Raw genomic sequence first — 16,351 nt, 5'->3', positions numbered from 1 at the left:
GTAGCGGAAATAGAGAAGTTAATCGAAAAAGTAGGTGTTGCTAAACCGTTATGAAGCCTAGATTCACACACACAATTACAGTGAATAAACATACACATATAAGGAATATAAATAGACATACATAAACATACATATAAATATATATAAAATTAACCGAAACATAGCTAAATATGACAGCAGCATGTCAGCCACAGAGTAAAAATAACTATGTACGTATAGTCAAGTCAAAAAAAATAAAGTATTAAAATGTCATTGGGAGTATCATTTAAAGAAATTTGAGGCCGGATTCCCTCAGAGGTTTCGAATACCGAAATACCATTTACCGCATATTTCAATACCGGTATTTTTAAATGCATAACCGGAATCCCGGTATTTTCAAAAACAAGTGCAATTTAAACTCTTTTTATCAATTAAAATGGTTATATTCGGTTGTGTCAAGAAGCTTACTATACGTCAGACGCATCTAACTGGCATCTCGCCCTCATTTATTACAAGCTTTTATTTAGTTTCACCTGTACCGTTGTCTGTCTGTAGGTCTATAATCAAATCTTGCAAGTTAATCATGACCCACTTCCGGACATCCAATGCAGCTGAAAATTTGCATACATATGTAAGTTGGGTGAGGTTATTCCACTTCACAAAAAAAGGGGAAATGGAGGACCCTAACAATTATAGACCTGCTTGCATTCTTCCGGCTGTATCTAAAATATTAGAGTCTATAATAAAAAACAAAGTAACTGAATATTTTGAGCGTCACAGCTTATTTAATTGTATGCGTTTCTTCGACGAAGCTAGTAAAAATATTCAAGCAAGGTATCTTCCTAAAAGTTACCCTTTACAATCTATTGCCTTTACACATAACCAATTGAACATGTATACAATTTAAAAATAAACTTAAACGTTTCTTCCAATTAAACCGATTTTACTCAATCAATGAATTTACAGATAAAATGAAAAATTATGATTTTATTATATAAAATAATTCTAAGCGTAGGTGCTTTTATACTGTATTATATTGATGTATTTGATCTTAATATATAAATATATTTTGATTTATATAATTTTGTCTACCTATATACTTATTAAGACATTGCATGATTCGTTTTAGCAATGACCTGTATTTTGACATGCTAGATGTAACGTTATGTTGTTACTTGGCCAAATAAAGAAACTTGAACTTGAAACTTGACAATGCAATATTATGGTACCATCGAGCCAATCTGATGATGGAGACAGGAGGTAGCCATAGGAACTCTGGGATAAAACAACACAACCTAATTGTGTTTGGGGGTTTGAGGATCGTTTCGATGAGCACTGTGGAAAGAAAAGTACAGTCAGCGATAAAAGCTTCTACCAAAAATGTCATTTTTGCCAAAAACTTATTTATTGAAACATCATCTTTGCGTATGCGTCATAAATATTAGGTGATGAATATTATGATAGTGATATTAAATTAATGTAATTCTTTTAGTTCTTAAATTTTGTCAAAAACTAAAGCGAAAAGAGCAAGGAACTGTAGTATGTACTGGTTTACTCAGCCAAGGTAGTATGGCAAACCCATTTTGGCGGCACATTTGAAAAAGTTGGCTGGTAGGTTCAGTTGTGTCAAAAATTTAACTGGTGAAGTCAACAAGGTGGATAAAATATTGATAACCTGGAGCGTGAAATAAAATGATTGCAAATGGCGATATTAATTATTTAGTGCTCTACAAGCTTTTAGGACATATTTAGTTAAAGTATAAAGGGTCACTGTAGCCTTTTTAATTCCCCTTTTTTAGTAAAACTCTAAATGTTCAAGCGATTCATATTCAATAACGGGATCCTGATATTGATGAAAAAAGTTTCGGTTTTAATACCGGTATTGTGAGAAGACCGGTATTTGGAACCCCTAATTCTGCCTCCACTACTCGTATGGATCAATAAGTAATAATATTAAATTTTACTTTATATCGTATCGGCAGAGTTGAGGCGAATTATTACCCACATACTAACGTGCATAATATACATTAAAAAACCTCTTTATTGCACAACCTCCGAATAAATACATGGAAACACACATAATACATAGAGATAGATAATATTAAAGTTATTTAATACCTTGAAGATGCGGTTCTATACGTACGAAGAAAAGATCACAAATTTTAAAATCTTGCTGTCATTATCAAAATCTTAATGACATGTTGGTATGGTACGTGCATGACTTTAAATATACAATCTGGTTTCTAAAATTCAGCAAAAATACAATACTCCCTGAGAAAAATATTCAGTTTGATCCTGTCTAATTTTGTTCCTTATAGCAAACGTGCGATTTATTACAGACTCCGAAGCGCCATCAACAGCATTCCTCTCCGGCCGATTATCCCGGGCTTTGGAACACGCGCACGGGCGCTGGGCCGGCACCCGGCTGAACTGGGCCGTGCAGTCGGCCGCGGCGGACTTCCTGCACCTCATGCTGGCCAGCATGCGGCGACAGGCGCCCAGGGCCAGGTACATACTACCAGACACCTACAGCATCCCTCTCCGGCCGACTGTCCCGCGCTGGAACACGGGCGCTGGGCCGGCACCCGGCTGAACTGGGCCGTGCAGTCGGCCGCGGCGGACTTCCTGCACCTCATGCTGGCCAGCATGCGGCGACAGGCGCCCAGGGCCAGGTACATACTACCAGACACCTACAGCATCCCTCTCCGGCCGACTGTCCCGCGCTGGAACACGGGCGCTGGGCCGGCACCCGGCTGAACTGGGCCGTGCAGTCGGCCGCGGCGGACTTCCTGCACCTCATGCTGGCCAGCATGCGGCGACAGGCGCCCAGGGCCAGGTACATACTACCAGACACCTACAGCATCCCTCTCCGGCCGACTGTCCCGCGCTGGAACACGGGCGCTGGGCCGGCACCCGGCTGAACTGGGCCGTGCAGTCGGCCGCGGCGGACTTCCTGCACCTCATGCTGGCCAGCATGCGGCGACAGGCGCCCAGGGCCAGGTACATACTACCAGACACCTACAGCATCCCTCTCCGGCCGACTGTCCCGCGCTGGAACACGGGCGCTGGGCCGGCACCCGGCTGAACTGGGCCGTGCAGTCGGCCGCGGCGGACTTCCTGCACCTCATGCTGGCCAGCATGCGGCGACAGGCGCCCAGGGCCAGGTACATACTACCAGACACCTACAGCATCCCTCTCCGGCCGACTGTCCCGCGCTGGAACACGGGCGCTGGGCCGGCACCCGGCTGAACTGGGCCGTGCAGTCGGCCGCGGCGGACTTCCTGCACCTCATGCTGGCCAGCATGCGGCGACAGGCGCCCAGGGCCAGGTACATACTACCAGACACCTACAGCATCCCTCTCCGGCCGACTGTCCCGCGCTGGAACACGGGCGCTGGGCCGGCACCCGGCTGAACTGGGCCGTGCAGTCGGCCGCGGCGGACTTCCTGCACCTCATGCTGGCCAGCATGCGGCGACAGGCGCCCAGGGCCAGGTACATACTACCAGACACCTACAGCATCCCTCTCCGGCCGACTGTCCCGCGCTGGAACACGGGCGCTGGGCCGGCACCCGGCTGAACTGGGCCGTGCAGTCGGCCGCGGCGGACTTCCTGCACCTCATGCTGGCCAGCATGCGGCGACAGGCGCCCAGGGCCAGGTACATACTACCAGACACCTACAGCATCCCTCTCCGGCCGACTGTCCCGCGCTGGAACACGGGCGCTGGGCCGGCACCCGGCTGAACTGGGCCGTGCAGTCGGCCGCGGCGGACTTCCTGCACCTCATGCTGGCCAGCATGCGGCGACAGGCGCCCAGGGCCAGGTACATACTACCAGACACCTACAGCATCCCTCTCCGGCCGACTGTCCCGCGCTGGAACACGGGCGCTGGGCCGGCACCCGGCTGAACTGGGCCGTGCAGTCGGCCGCGGCGGACTTCCTGCACCTCATGCTGGCCAGCATGCGGCGACAGGCGCCCAGGGCCAGGTACATACTACCAGACACCTACAGCATCCCTCTCCGGCCGACTGTCCCGCGCTGGAACACGGGCGCTGGGCCGGCACCCGGCTGAACTGGGCCGTGCAGTCGGCCGCGGCGGACTTCCTGCACCTCATGCTGGCCAGCATGCGGCGACAGGCGCCCAGGGCCAGGTACATACTACCAGACACCTACAGCATCCCTCTCCGGCCGACTGTCCCGCGCTGGAACACGGGCGCTGGGCCGGCACCCGGCTGAACTGGGCCGTGCAGTCGGCCGCGGCGGACTTCCTGCACCTCATGCTGGCCAGCATGCGGCGACAGGCGCCCAGGGCCAGGTACATACTACCAGACACCTACAGCATCCCTCTCCGGCCGACTGTCCCGCGCTGGAACACGGGCGCTGGGCCGGCACCCGGCTGAACTGGGCCGTGCAGTCGGCCGCGGCGGACTTCCTGCACCTCATGCTGGCCAGCATGCGGCGACAGGCGCCCAGGGCCAGGTACATACTACCAGACACCTACAGCATCCCTCTCCGGCCGACTGTCCCGCGCTGGAACACGGGCGCTGGGCCGGCACCCGGCTGAACTGGGCCGTGCAGTCGGCCGCGGCGGACTTCCTGCACCTCATGCTGGCCAGCATGCGGCGACAGGCGCCCAGGGCCAGGTACATACTACCAGACACCTACAGCATCCCTCTCCGGCCGACTGTCCCGCGCTGGAACACGGGCGCTGGGCCGGCACCCGGCTGAACTGGGCCGTGCAGTCGGCCGCGGCGGACTTCCTGCACCTCATGCTGGCCAGCATGCGGCGACAGGCGCCCAGGGCCAGGTACATACTACCAGACACCTACAGCATCCCTCTCCGGCCGACTGTCCCGCGCTGGAACACGGGCGCTGGGCCGGCACCCGGCTGAACTGGGCCGTGCAGTCGGCCGCGGCGGACTTCCTGCACCTCATGCTGGCCAGCATGCGGCGACAGGCGCCCAGGGCCAGGTACATACTACCAGACACCTACAGCATCCCTCTCCGGCCGACTGTCCCGCGCTGGAACACGGGCGCTGGGCCGGCACCCGGCTGAACTGGGCCGTGCAGTCGGCCGCGGCGGACTTCCTGCACCTCATGCTGGCCAGCATGCGGCGACAGGCGCCCAGGGCCAGGTACATACTACCAGACACCTACAGCATCCCTCTCCGGCCGACTGTCCCGCGCTGGAACACGGGCGCTGGGCCGGCACCCGGCTGAACTGGGCCGTGCAGTCGGCCGCGGCGGACTTCCTGCACCTCATGCTGGCCAGCATGCGGCGACAGGCGCCCAGGGCCAGGTACATACTACCAGACACCTACAGCATCCCTCTCCGGCCGACTGTCCCGCGCTGGAACACGGGCGCTGGGCCGGCACCCGGCTGAACTGGGCCGTGCAGTCGGCCGCGGCGGACTTCCTGCACCTCATGCTGGCCAGCATGCGGCGACAGGCGCCCAGGGCCAGGTACATACTACCAGACACCTACAGCATCCCTCTCCGGCCGACTGTCCCGCGCTGGAACACGGGCGCTGGGCCGGCACCCGGCTGAACTGGGCCGTGCAGTCGGCCGCGGCGGACTTCCTGCACCTCATGCTGGCCAGCATGCGGCGACAGGCGCCCAGGGCCAGGTACATACTACCAGACACCTACAGCATCCCTCTCCGGCCGACTGTCCCGCGCTGGAACACGGGCGCTGGGCCGGCACCCGGCTGAACTGGGCCGTGCAGTCGGCCGCGGCGGACTTCCTGCACCTCATGCTGGCCAGCATGCGGCGACAGGCGCCCAGGGCCAGGTAAATACTACCAGACACCTACAGCATCCCTCTCCGGCCGACTGTCCCGCGCTGGAACACGGGCGCTGGGCCGGCACCCGGCTGAACTGGGCCGTGCAGTCGGCCGCGGCGGACTTCCTGCACCTCATGCTGGCCAGCATGCGGCGACAGGCGCCCAGGGCCAGGTACATACTACCAGACACCTACAGCATCCCTCTCCGGCCGACTGTCCCGCGCTGGAACACGGGCGCTGGGCCGGCACCCGGCTGAACTGGGCCGTGCAGTCGGCCGCGGCGGACTTCCTGCACCTCATGCTGGCCAGCATGCGGCGACAGGCGCCCAGGGCCAGGTACATACTACCAGACACCTACAGCATCCCTCTCCGGCCGACTGTCCCGCGCTGGAACACGGGCGCTGGGCCGGCACCCGGCTGAACTGGGCCGTGCAGTCGGCCGCGGCGGACTTCCTGCACCTCATGCTGGCCAGCATGCGGCGACAGGCGCCCAGGGCCAGGTACATACTACCAGACACCTACAGCATCCCTCTCCGGCCGACTGTCCCGCGCTGGAACACGGGCGCTGGGCCGGCACCCGGCTGAACTGGGCCGTGCAGTCGGCCGCGGCGGACTTCCTGCACCTCATGCTGGCCAGCATGCGGCGACAGGCGCCCAGGGCCAGGTACATACTACCAGACACCTACAGCATCCCTCTCCGGCCGACTGTCCCGCGCTGGAACACGGGCGCTGGGCCGGCACCCGGCTGAACTGGGCCGTGCAGTCGGCCGCGGCGGACTTCCTGCACCTCATGCTGGCCAGCATGCGGCGACAGGCGCCCAGGGCCAGGTACATACTACCAGACACCTACAGCATCCCTCTCCGGCCGACTGTCCCGCGCTGGAACACGGGCGCTGGGCCGGCACCCGGCTGAACTGGGCCGTGCAGTCGGCCGCGGCGGACTTCCTGCACCTCATGCTGGCCAGCATGCGGCGACAGGCGCCCAGGGCCAGGTACATACTACCAGACACCTACAGCATCCCTCTCCGGCCGACTGTCCCGCGCTGGAACACGGGCGCTGGGCCGGCACCCGGCTGAACTGGGCCGTGCAGTCGGCCGCGGCGGACTTCCTGCACCTCATGCTGGCCAGCATGCGGCGACAGGCGCCCAGGGCCAGGTACATACTACCAGACACCTACAGCATCCCTCTCCGGCCGACTGTCCCGCGCTGGAACACGGGCGCTGGGCCGGCACCCGGCTGAACTGGGCCGTGCAGTCGGCCGCGGCGGACTTCCTGCACCTCATGCTGGCCAGCATGCGGCGACAGGCGCCCAGGGCCAGGTACGTACCACCAGATATTATCGATACTAGCAATGTTCTAAGATACGGCAATAAAGCCGACGACTTTCACCTATTCGCCTATCGGATGAAATATTTTTCTGAACATATATAAATAGGGTTGCCTAAACAAATAGGGTATTATTGAAAAAAAAAATCTTCAAATTTCACCGACTTGTCTACCGCCTTTCAGCTTGTGTTAAAAACCCACAATCATATTTTAAATACTATTATGTCAACCATTACATTTTTGTTTTTAAATCTGTGTGTGACCTACTATGTTAATACATTGTCGTATTAAAACATGTCGACCTTGTAAAATAATTGGAAAAACTAGTTTTGTATTTAGTTAAAGAATTCGTAATAAAATATTGCTTTATTACTATATTATATACATATGAAGTGGTCATAATGTATTAATTTATTTTGATGGGTATATAATTTAAATATGCTTCAATGTTATCTACGTTCGTATTTGCCTCGATGTTTCGGACTTGTTTTAACGTCTATGATCCTGTGTGTGAACAATCGTGTGTGTGTGTGAACATTCAAAAAAATTAAAATTGCATAAAATTTGCCAGGACTTCATTCTGCGAATTTGCCTCGATATTTCGAATTTATATTATCATACGAGTAACACGACTCCGAAACGTTATGTGAAACATATGAACGCTTAAATCTAAATCAAAATAAAGAAATCCAAAGATATGTCAATCACTACTATATCGTTGCTTCTCATAGTGACCAGCGTACCAGCAAATTCATTAATACCCGAAGATGCGCGTCTTAATTTTACCGAACTGAGTATAAAATACGGCCACAGCGCAGAAGAGCACAGAGTGACCACAGCAGATGGCTACATACTCACTCTATTCCGTATCCCAGGGAAGAAACCCCCAGTTTTATTACTTCACGGATTAATCGACTGTTCAGACACATTTATTATAAGAGGCAATAGCTCTTTAGCTATAACATTGGCTAATAAAGGCTATGACACATGGGCTGCGAATACAAGAGGCAACAAATACGCTAGACAACATACCAAACTAAACCCAGACACAGACCTAACATTTTGGGACTACAGTTTTCACGATCACGGATACTACGATCTCCCCGCTATTATAGATTACATTTTAAACGCAACTGGACACAAGACTCTTAAAAGCATCGGACATTCTGAGGGAACGACAGATCACTTCGTATTAGGATCCCTTAGACCTGAATACAACGAGAAAATCCAAATCTTTATAGCGATGGCGCCCTCGGTGTTTTTTAAACATTTGACGCCCCCACTGTCTTTGATAATTGGAATGGGTCCTTTATTAGATCAAGTTTCACGGCCGTTTGAAATTGAAGAGTTATTTCGCGAAGGAAGTATTGAGAAAATTGCGTTTGAAGAAATCTGTAACCGAAATGCTGTTTTTTGTCGTGAGCTTTTATTTCAAGTTGGGGGACACGATCCTAAACGGTTAGAACGAGACTTTTTGTCTGTATTATTTGGACATTTTCCTACATCGGGATCGAGAAAAGGTCTTATTCATTATAACCAGCTAGGTCTAAGAAAGCGCTTTGGCTTATTCGACTATGGCGCTGCAAGCAATTTAAAACGCTACAGACAGACTGAACCACCCGATTACAATCTTACACAATTCTCTATGAAAACAGCACTTTTTGCCGGAAATAATGACCTTATCTGTGATGTTAAGGATGTGGAATATCTTCGAACAGTTCTTCCAAACGTGGTGGAATATCATTTAATGGACTCGAAAAGATGGAACCATTATGATTTCGTTTGGGGTAATGACATGCAAAAGACTTTGTATCCTTACATTTTAAAATTGTTAGAGAAATTTTAAAAATCTTTACTAAATAAAAAGTGATTTTACAAGTTCTTTTTTTATTGAATTATATATAGAACTATTCCTCCACCCCTAAGAGGTTTAACTTGACTATTGACTATTGGACATCCACACATAAGAGGCTGTCAACACCCAATGTCCTTGAAATTGATGTTACTTAAACAGTTTTTTAAGAAAGACTATTTGTTTTAGTCAAGTAAGTAAAATATATGTTCATATTAATTATATTTCAAAGACCGTGGTCGTACTCGATACACGATTGAACGAAATCGGCTCGATAGAAAATAATTGTAAAGATTGGTCTTAAAATCACAATTAAACGGTTTTATGTCTTTATTGTTTTGACTTATGGGTCTGCAATTAAAATCACAATTTCAAAACATTTATATCTAAACCTTGGTCGAGTTAAATATTACACTAATAATCCACTTTTTTTAATTTAAATATTTTTCTTATTATTCCCTTGCCCAGGCCCAGTAACATGCGACAGTGCTATCTCATTTACTCCGATACAAATAGACAGTGTGCGCGCTTTAGGTATTGACAGCCTCTTAACAGACTTTTGGTCCCTAGACTTTATGAGATTGCAATAAGGTTTACGAATGATCACATTACTTTATCGTCGATAGTAATTATTAGTGACGATGTCACGAGCTGTGATGTCAAGAAAGTCGAATCGACTCGCTCCATATCTGTAACGTAACATTTGTAACTGACATTGCCACTGCCTACTTGACATTCAGAGGCAAGCATCGAGCAAGCTTATGTAAGCATATAGCGTAGATTGGACATCTTTTTCTTTCATATTTTAGTAAGTATTTGCCTTTAATATGACGTCACTATAAGCTACCTTTATGTGCCACACGGACCAAAGTTTTTTTTGCACCTTGTGCTCTCGTGCCTTAGAGTCCCTAGTTACGCATAAGGTTTTTTTTATTTGAATCACTCGCCCTTAGAGCTCCTAACTAAGCTTAGGGTTTTTTTATAAAAATAACTCGTCTTTGTAGTCCCGTCCTACGCTCAAGGTTTTTAGTTAGAATCACTCGCTACACTTGGACTCAAAATCGGCACACGCACCAAAAACTAACTAAAGGGCTCATTAAGACGTTACCAGAACTCACATGCGAGTTTCTTTACATTGCGGTATTTGACCGGTCGGCCGAATTGGTTGTAACCTCAATAGTCCGCAATGTAACTAAAATAGCACACGAGTTCGTTCGCCGTCTAAATCAGCCCTGAAGGGCCTACTGATTACCAGTTCGCCGGACGATATCAGCTTGTCAGTTATTCGCAAAAGCTGATAATTGCGAATAACTGACAGGCCGATATCGTCGGCCGAACGGGTAATCCGTGGGCCCCTTTACTCTCATGCACAAATAACAATTGATTGTATGGTATTTCATCGATACTCATGATTTAATTATTTACTTACAGGTTCTGTCTGAGTTTCCACGATGAAGTCCGCTATTTAGTACCAGAGGAGCAGAAATATGAGACTGCTTTAGCATTGCAGATTACCAACCTGCTTACAAGAGCATTTTGCTCCCAACGGTAAGTGTGAAGAGAGAAGATGATGCAGAATCTCATTCATTATCACTATCTTGCCAGTATTGATACTGACAGTATTGGTATTAGGAGCTTTAAATACGACTTAAATTGTACGGTTAGTACAAGACAATGTACGGTGATTTTATTTAGCTCTTGTAAAGCAATAGCTGGACTTTACAAGCAGCACGTGGACTACCGGCCGTTGACTCCAAAACGGTGGTTAAATGCGTTTCAAGATTAATTCTCCATTCACTGCACACTACCACATTAGTTTACTATATACTAAGCTATCGATATTACACTTTAAACAATATTAATGAGCAAAAAACAAAGGAATTAATTACGACGCTAACTATCAAGGCGCTCGAACCGGAAGTCCTTTGCAGAATCTCACTTTCTCAGGTACAATCTGTCATTGCCACACCCGTTCTTCTCTCACTGATGATAAGCGTATAAGCGTGAGCGGGATGGCTGTGCGTGCTCGGGATCACGATTCGCGTATATCATATTATTGTTTTTTTGTAAATTTTAACATGAAAATGTAATCGGTAGGTTCGAACAAAAATAAAATAGCGCGTTTTTAAAAGCAAATTCTTGTTTTTAGCTTTTGAGCAAATATTGTTACTATTTTTTTAAAGTGCGTTTTAGAACTATGTTCGTGATTTTTATCTGTCAAGCGGAGGTGGAGAGATTAGGTTTCAAATCGATTATGTTACTAGATAAAGGCCTTAAGGTTGCCTATGAAATACAAGATACGATTTAAAAAAAATTTTGCTGCGCCTTACAAAGTATGTCATGGATTTCTTACGACATTGCCGGCAACGTGATTATGCATGGGAGCGTACCGTAAATTAAACTTTTAAGTTACTATTAATTTTTAAGTTGTATTTCCACATAATTTTCGAAAAAAAGCAAAAATACCTCGACCGGAATTACAGTAGGCTTAGCACGAGTGTGCCACAGTATCTGGCGCACGAGAATGACTACCCGTGCCTTTCTGATTACTTGTTAGAAAACGTGTTGTAGTCTAAATAAATCTTTCCGATGTAAATCTTATTTTTAGATAAAGATATAGTTTATTATTCAAGTAGGCATATTACAATGCGCTTATGGACGTCAAATAAAGCTACACCGGCTCTAACCCTACACCTCTGACCCGAGAAGATTTAAATCCCCCCCTCAATTGGAGGAGGGTATCCCAATATGGACCGGCAAGAAACTCGGCGGTTGCTATTAAGTAGTACTGCAATTTTAAACTCCTCACTACTGCACCCACTTTGATATTTTTCCATTTGTCCCTATAGTTGACTGGTAGAAAGTGCCATAGGCCTTTATGTCTGTAGAACTCGCGAATCACTGAGACGAAGAGAGAAGAAGTTGTTAAAATTAAATCAACAAACAAAAATCCATATAATTATTCCAACAATATTTCACAATAATCGTTGGGAAAATGCGACCTGTAGAGGAGAACATCTAGATAAACTAACGTATTTTAGCCCAAGCCGAAACGCAACCTTCGCTTTGCTCAGTCATTAACTGTGGCTTCCTATCAGAACAGGATTTGAATGGCCCTTATAAACATGAATCATAAGGACCCTTCGCTGATGAAACGCCACATATTTTCATATATTATATACCTACCCATGTACTTATATTTAACATTTTCAGAGTCGGTATCAACGACCTCCCGCTCTCCGTGGCGTTCTTCACGTCAGTCGAAGTGGACCAGGTGCTACGTAAAGAGGCGGACTTATGCTGCACAACTCCCTCCAATCCCCACGGCTTGGAGAAGGGCTACGGGATCCCTAGTGGGGAATCGTTGAACATATACCAAGTGATTGATAGGTGTAAGGGTAAATAAATTGTTTATGTTATTTGTGTTTTCTTTACTCCCCGTTATCTTTGACGTTAACCGTACTTATGGAGCGATATTATGAGATCGGCTGAAAATGGTAAGTATATACAACTTAAATCAGTAAATCATCAACTAAAAATCTAAACGATGCACTAGGTACCTCTCTATAGAAAATGAACAGAAATATCTCTCTATAGAAATGTTTTTTTTGTGGTTGGTAGCTGTCATATAACTAACCACAACATGCTACAGCAAGCGACTGACTAATTCGTAAGCTAGGTACAGGGGGCCTACCGCGAAAACCGAAATTCGCAAATTGCGGGGATCTTTCTCTTTTACTCTCACTAAGACGTAATTAGAGTGACAGAGAAAAATGCCCGCAATTGACGAATTACGATTTTCCCGGTAGCCGCCCAGCTTGCTACAGCTGTCCGAAAGTAGAGCCTCAAAGGAGTAAGCGGAGTGTAATTGATCCTTGACAGATAAGTTAATTACGATTACGACACAAAGATTTCTGTCCCTTTCTTGCTGCCTGCAGGGAGTGCAGGGCAGTCCTTGGCTTTGTTGCATTTACATCTCTCAGATCAGAAGTACTCTCCAATCACGAGTGTGTATGGTATTTATTTACTTCGCCATATTTTATCAAATATTCGTGTTGTATTTCTTATAAGGCAAGTATATCTTTCGATGCGCTTGAAATACTTTCAGTGATTTCGATTTGAATTAGTACAATCGAATGCAAGCATTCAATACTCATTATTGACTTTAAATGTTGGCTTGGACGTCTACATATGTGTCTTAAATAGTTTCACAAGCAAATGTCACTCTTGACAGTTCTTTCTACATAGGTTATATAGTGAGGTAAACCCAATGATCTTTCAAGTTCTCGTACTGCAATCTATCAAAATTAACCTTACGTAGTATAGAAAAGAATTAGATTAGAATGTAGTTCTACAGTGAGTAGCGTTGAACTTTGTAATTTTATTTATTACACGTTTCGTGTAAATCATTGCGTGTTTTTAAATTATTTACACATAAATTAACTTGATTTCAGTTGTATGTATTGGTTAGCCGAGAAATAGGAAAAAGCTATTTAAAGTAAAGCTATTATAACTGTGATCAATAATCATTGTTTGCATCATGTCGAAAGTTACTAAAAGGAAACATGTGATGAATGAAGCTTTGTGGGACGATTTTGAACTTCCCAAGGAAAACCAGAGCATTGTCAAAGTTTTAAAAAGTATGGGAAACAATTTGCATCAGGTAATGATTTTTTTTTCGGTTAATTACTTTTGTTTACTTTCTATCATAACTTAATTTTGTAAAATAATGTTGGGTTCATATTTTTGATATTTAACGGATTATATTATTCATATGTAATTTCTAAAACTGACATGTAATATGTATTTAAATGTTTTTTTAGATAACTACACCAAGCGGAGAAGAATATTTAGTATCTATGCCAATAAAATTCAGAAAAAATATATGGGTCAAAAGAGGAGATTACATACTTGTGGAACCTATTCTAGAAGGCAATAAAGTAAAAGCAGAAATAGTGAAAATAATGAATAAGGACTCAATTAAATATTACAAAGAAAATAATGTATGGCCTAAGGAGTTTGAAGACAGTAAAAGTGATGTAAAACAAAATGATGATGATGATTTGTTTGAAAATACAAATAGAAATAGGATACAGTATCATAGTGATAATAGTTCCGACTCGGAGAGAAGTAGTGATGAAGAATAAAAATATATTTGTTTATTTTTGTTTTTTATTGAGCAAACATTAATATTCAATTTCTAATTTAATAACAAAACACTCCTCAACAGTCCTCCTGATGACACTCCTCGGAACTGAGTGAAACATGTCAAGCGTTTTCGACTTAAAATACATGAGTGACCCATTTTAACTTATTTAATTTCTAAGTACCTGGGCGACGTTCTAACTATTTATTGTAATATGGTGGTGTATAGGTGATAATCTTAAATACATTTTTTTACTAAATTAAACTTGTCTAAAACAATAAAAATTAAAAAATATATATATAAACTTGAACACAAAAAAAAAACAAAAGTTATTCACCGGGCGAGATTCGAACCCGTAACACTCGTTTCTAGCCGTCCACGTCTTAACCCGCTGGACCAGACGGACAGTGGTCGGCAGCACGAAATTAGCGACCATATTCTGCGTCGAAAGAAAAACGCATAAAAACTCGAAAACACGCGTTTTCCCAAACATAAGACTAATCTAGATCGATTGTATACCCCCAAAAACCCCCATATACCAAATTTCAGCGAAATCGTTAGAGCCGTTTCCGAGATCACAGAAATATATATACATATATATATACAAGAATTGCTCGTTTAAAGGTATAAGATTTAATACCTATTACAACTTCATAACAACATTTGACAATCATTCAATTTAATAAATTATTTTTTTATCTGAATTTCCTTACATTTATAGTTAAATAATATATTTGTTTTATAATAATGGTATTGCATATGTATCTTTCTAGTTTGATTTTCAACAATATATATTTTATTTGATATCAGTATCAACTTCATCATTTACTATATATTCATAGATTCTCTTAATCAAATCAACTGATTTCACTTTTGCCCAGCCTTCAGTCTTAATGATCAGCTTCGCTTGACCATCCTTTATGAATTCAAGCGTCAGTTGCTCCAATGTGCTTGCGGAATGCAGTCCTGCCAACTGCAAGGTTTCTATAGCATTCTCAACAGTCAATTTCTTATGTAAAGCTTCCTCACACAAGCTCTTCATCCTGCTAAGCTGGTAGTAATCCGCAGCAGCCAATAACTTTTCAGGATTTTCATCTACACTCGGAGCTTTATCTGTGTAAATGAAAGTCAATACTTCTCGTAAAATATCAGCATCCAGAGGAGATTCTAAAACATTGGTGTGACATTCTATAGTGTTATGCTCAAAATGCGCTTTCAAAACAGCGCTCCGACTCGCCAAAACAGCCTTGTGCACTTTAAATTCAACCCCTTCAACTGATTTCATGATAACATCAGAAAATAGTCCATTCTCAAGCAAATTTTCGAAGTCATTGCTTAGCTGGGCTGCAGGGATATGCGTTCGGTCAACTTTTATATCATTTGTGATCATAAACTGAAATTTGAGTCTTAATGTTCCATCACTAAGTAGTATAATATCCCGCTCATTTATAATATCTCTTTTGTATAAAGTTGTCAAGTACTGCCATTTATTTGCCTGGACTGTGTTGTAGTCCTTATCAATTACGGAGCGCTCCTCATATCGTTTCAAGCAAATAGTTAAGATACATTTCAGAAAAACAGGAGTGGGGGACAGGTAGTAAATCTCAATCAAATTGTTGTCTCTTCCCAAAAATTGCATCTTCAACTGAAATCTTGGCTCCTTCAACTCAACTTTAGCATCTGAATTCTCAGTCCTGAATTCTCTAGTTGTCTTATCTAAGAGATTTATGAAATTTGGTATTGACCATATTATTGTATTTATTTTCCTCTGGCCCTCTGTGCGTGACGAGTAATTTATACAAGACATATTAGACGTTTAATTGCACACTTTGGAGTTAATTAAGTAATTTGAGATGTGAAAAAGTCAAATTTTCATAATTTTGAGTTATTTATTGATTGCACTTCATTGTAACGTTCAAATACTTGTATCTGTACTTATATACTTACTTTACTCTGTAGTCTGTGCTTGTAGCCTGCACTTTATCAATGACAGGATATAATTTTTGATACAAAGATATTGAACAAATATAGAAGCATTATTATTCAGTGTTTTTTTTTTTAAGTCAATTGATTACATTCGTCCGTACTTATTAACTGCAACTTAATAATTATTATGAACGATGATTATTGGTGTGCATCTGTACATGTCTGGGTATTTTAATACGGAGGTGGTAAGTGGTTTCAGAACGTTAAAGTCAATGTGACATACAAGTTGTTTATAAAGCCACATCTCTACTTGAATATTTTTTTAAGGAGGTATCTCTGGG

At 45.2% G+C, this 16,351-nt stretch overlaps 4 protein-coding genes across 5 annotated transcripts in view; 3 read left to right on the top strand and 1 right to left on the bottom strand.

Annotated features, from left to right (window-relative positions):
- The window catches only part of LOC133524735 (DNA polymerase subunit gamma-1, mitochondrial), a 33,918-nt gene extending 21,561 nt beyond the window's left edge, over positions 1 to 12,357 (top strand). The window contains exons 17-19 of the mRNA XM_061860881.1: positions 2,319 to 2,487; positions 10,370 to 10,486; positions 12,152 to 12,357. Coding sequence (XP_061716865.1) covers positions 2,319 to 2,487; positions 10,370 to 10,486; positions 12,152 to 12,344 — 479 coding nt within the window. The 3' untranslated portion in view covers positions 12,345 to 12,357. The remainder of the gene's footprint in view (positions 1 to 2,318; positions 2,488 to 10,369; positions 10,487 to 12,151) is intronic.
- On the top strand, positions 7,517 to 10,161 carry LOC133524731 (lipase 1-like). The gene has a single exon (XM_061860875.1). It carries the CDS (start codon positions 7,784 to 7,786, stop codon positions 8,930 to 8,932), a length of 1,149 nt encoding a protein of 382 aa, XP_061716859.1. The 5' UTR covers positions 7,517 to 7,783; the 3' UTR covers positions 8,933 to 10,161.
- An 842-nt stretch (positions 12,358 to 13,199) lies between the features above and the next one.
- Positions 13,200 to 14,100, top strand: LOC133524734 (probable RNA-binding protein EIF1AD). 2 transcript variants are annotated; one of them, XM_061860879.1, is made up of 3 exons: positions 13,200 to 13,294; positions 13,393 to 13,601; positions 13,762 to 14,100. In XM_061860879.1, exons 2-3 carry the CDS (start codon positions 13,479 to 13,481, stop codon positions 14,083 to 14,085), a joined length of 447 nt encoding a protein of 148 aa, XP_061716863.1. In that variant the 5' UTR covers positions 13,200 to 13,294; positions 13,393 to 13,478; the 3' UTR covers positions 14,086 to 14,100. The 2 variants fall into 2 exon arrangements, with proteins under 2 accessions (XP_061716863.1, XP_061716864.1); XM_061860880.1 differs by lacking the exon at positions 13,200 to 13,294 and having other exon boundaries at positions 13,319 to 13,601.
- On the bottom strand, positions 14,093 to 16,057 carry LOC133524732 (speckle-type POZ protein-like). The gene has a single exon (XM_061860877.1). The coding sequence runs from the start codon at positions 15,889 to 15,891 to the stop codon at positions 14,881 to 14,883; it is 1,011 nt and encodes a 336-aa protein (XP_061716861.1). The 5' UTR covers positions 15,892 to 16,057; the 3' UTR covers positions 14,093 to 14,880.
- Between the last annotated feature and the right edge of the window lie 294 nt (positions 16,058 to 16,351).

This window comes from Cydia pomonella, chromosome 14 (genome assembly GCF_033807575.1).
Source record: "Cydia pomonella isolate Wapato2018A chromosome 14, ilCydPomo1, whole genome shotgun sequence".
NCBI lineage: Eukaryota > Metazoa > Arthropoda > Insecta > Lepidoptera > Tortricidae > Cydia > Cydia pomonella.
The sequence above is the reverse complement of the archived record's forward strand: the minus strand, read 5'-3'. Positions and strand labels throughout refer to the sequence as shown.

Bases quoted from the DNA above. Each gene is read 5' to 3' on its own strand.
- LOC133524731 (XM_061860875.1), top strand. From the start codon at position 7,784: ATGTCAATCACTACTATATCGTTGCTTCTCATAGTGACCAGCGTACCA.
- LOC133524734 (XM_061860879.1), top strand. From the start codon at position 13,479: ATGTCGAAAGTTACTAAAAGGAAACATGTGATGAATGAAGCTTTGTGG. The intron at 13,602-13,761 runs GTAATGATTTTT...ATGTTTTTTTAG, and splicing joins TGGGAAACAATTTGCATCAG to ATAACTACACCAAGCGGAGA.
- LOC133524732 (XM_061860877.1), bottom strand. From the start codon at position 15,891: ATGTCTTGTATAAATTACTCGTCACGCACAGAGGGCCAGAGGAAAATA.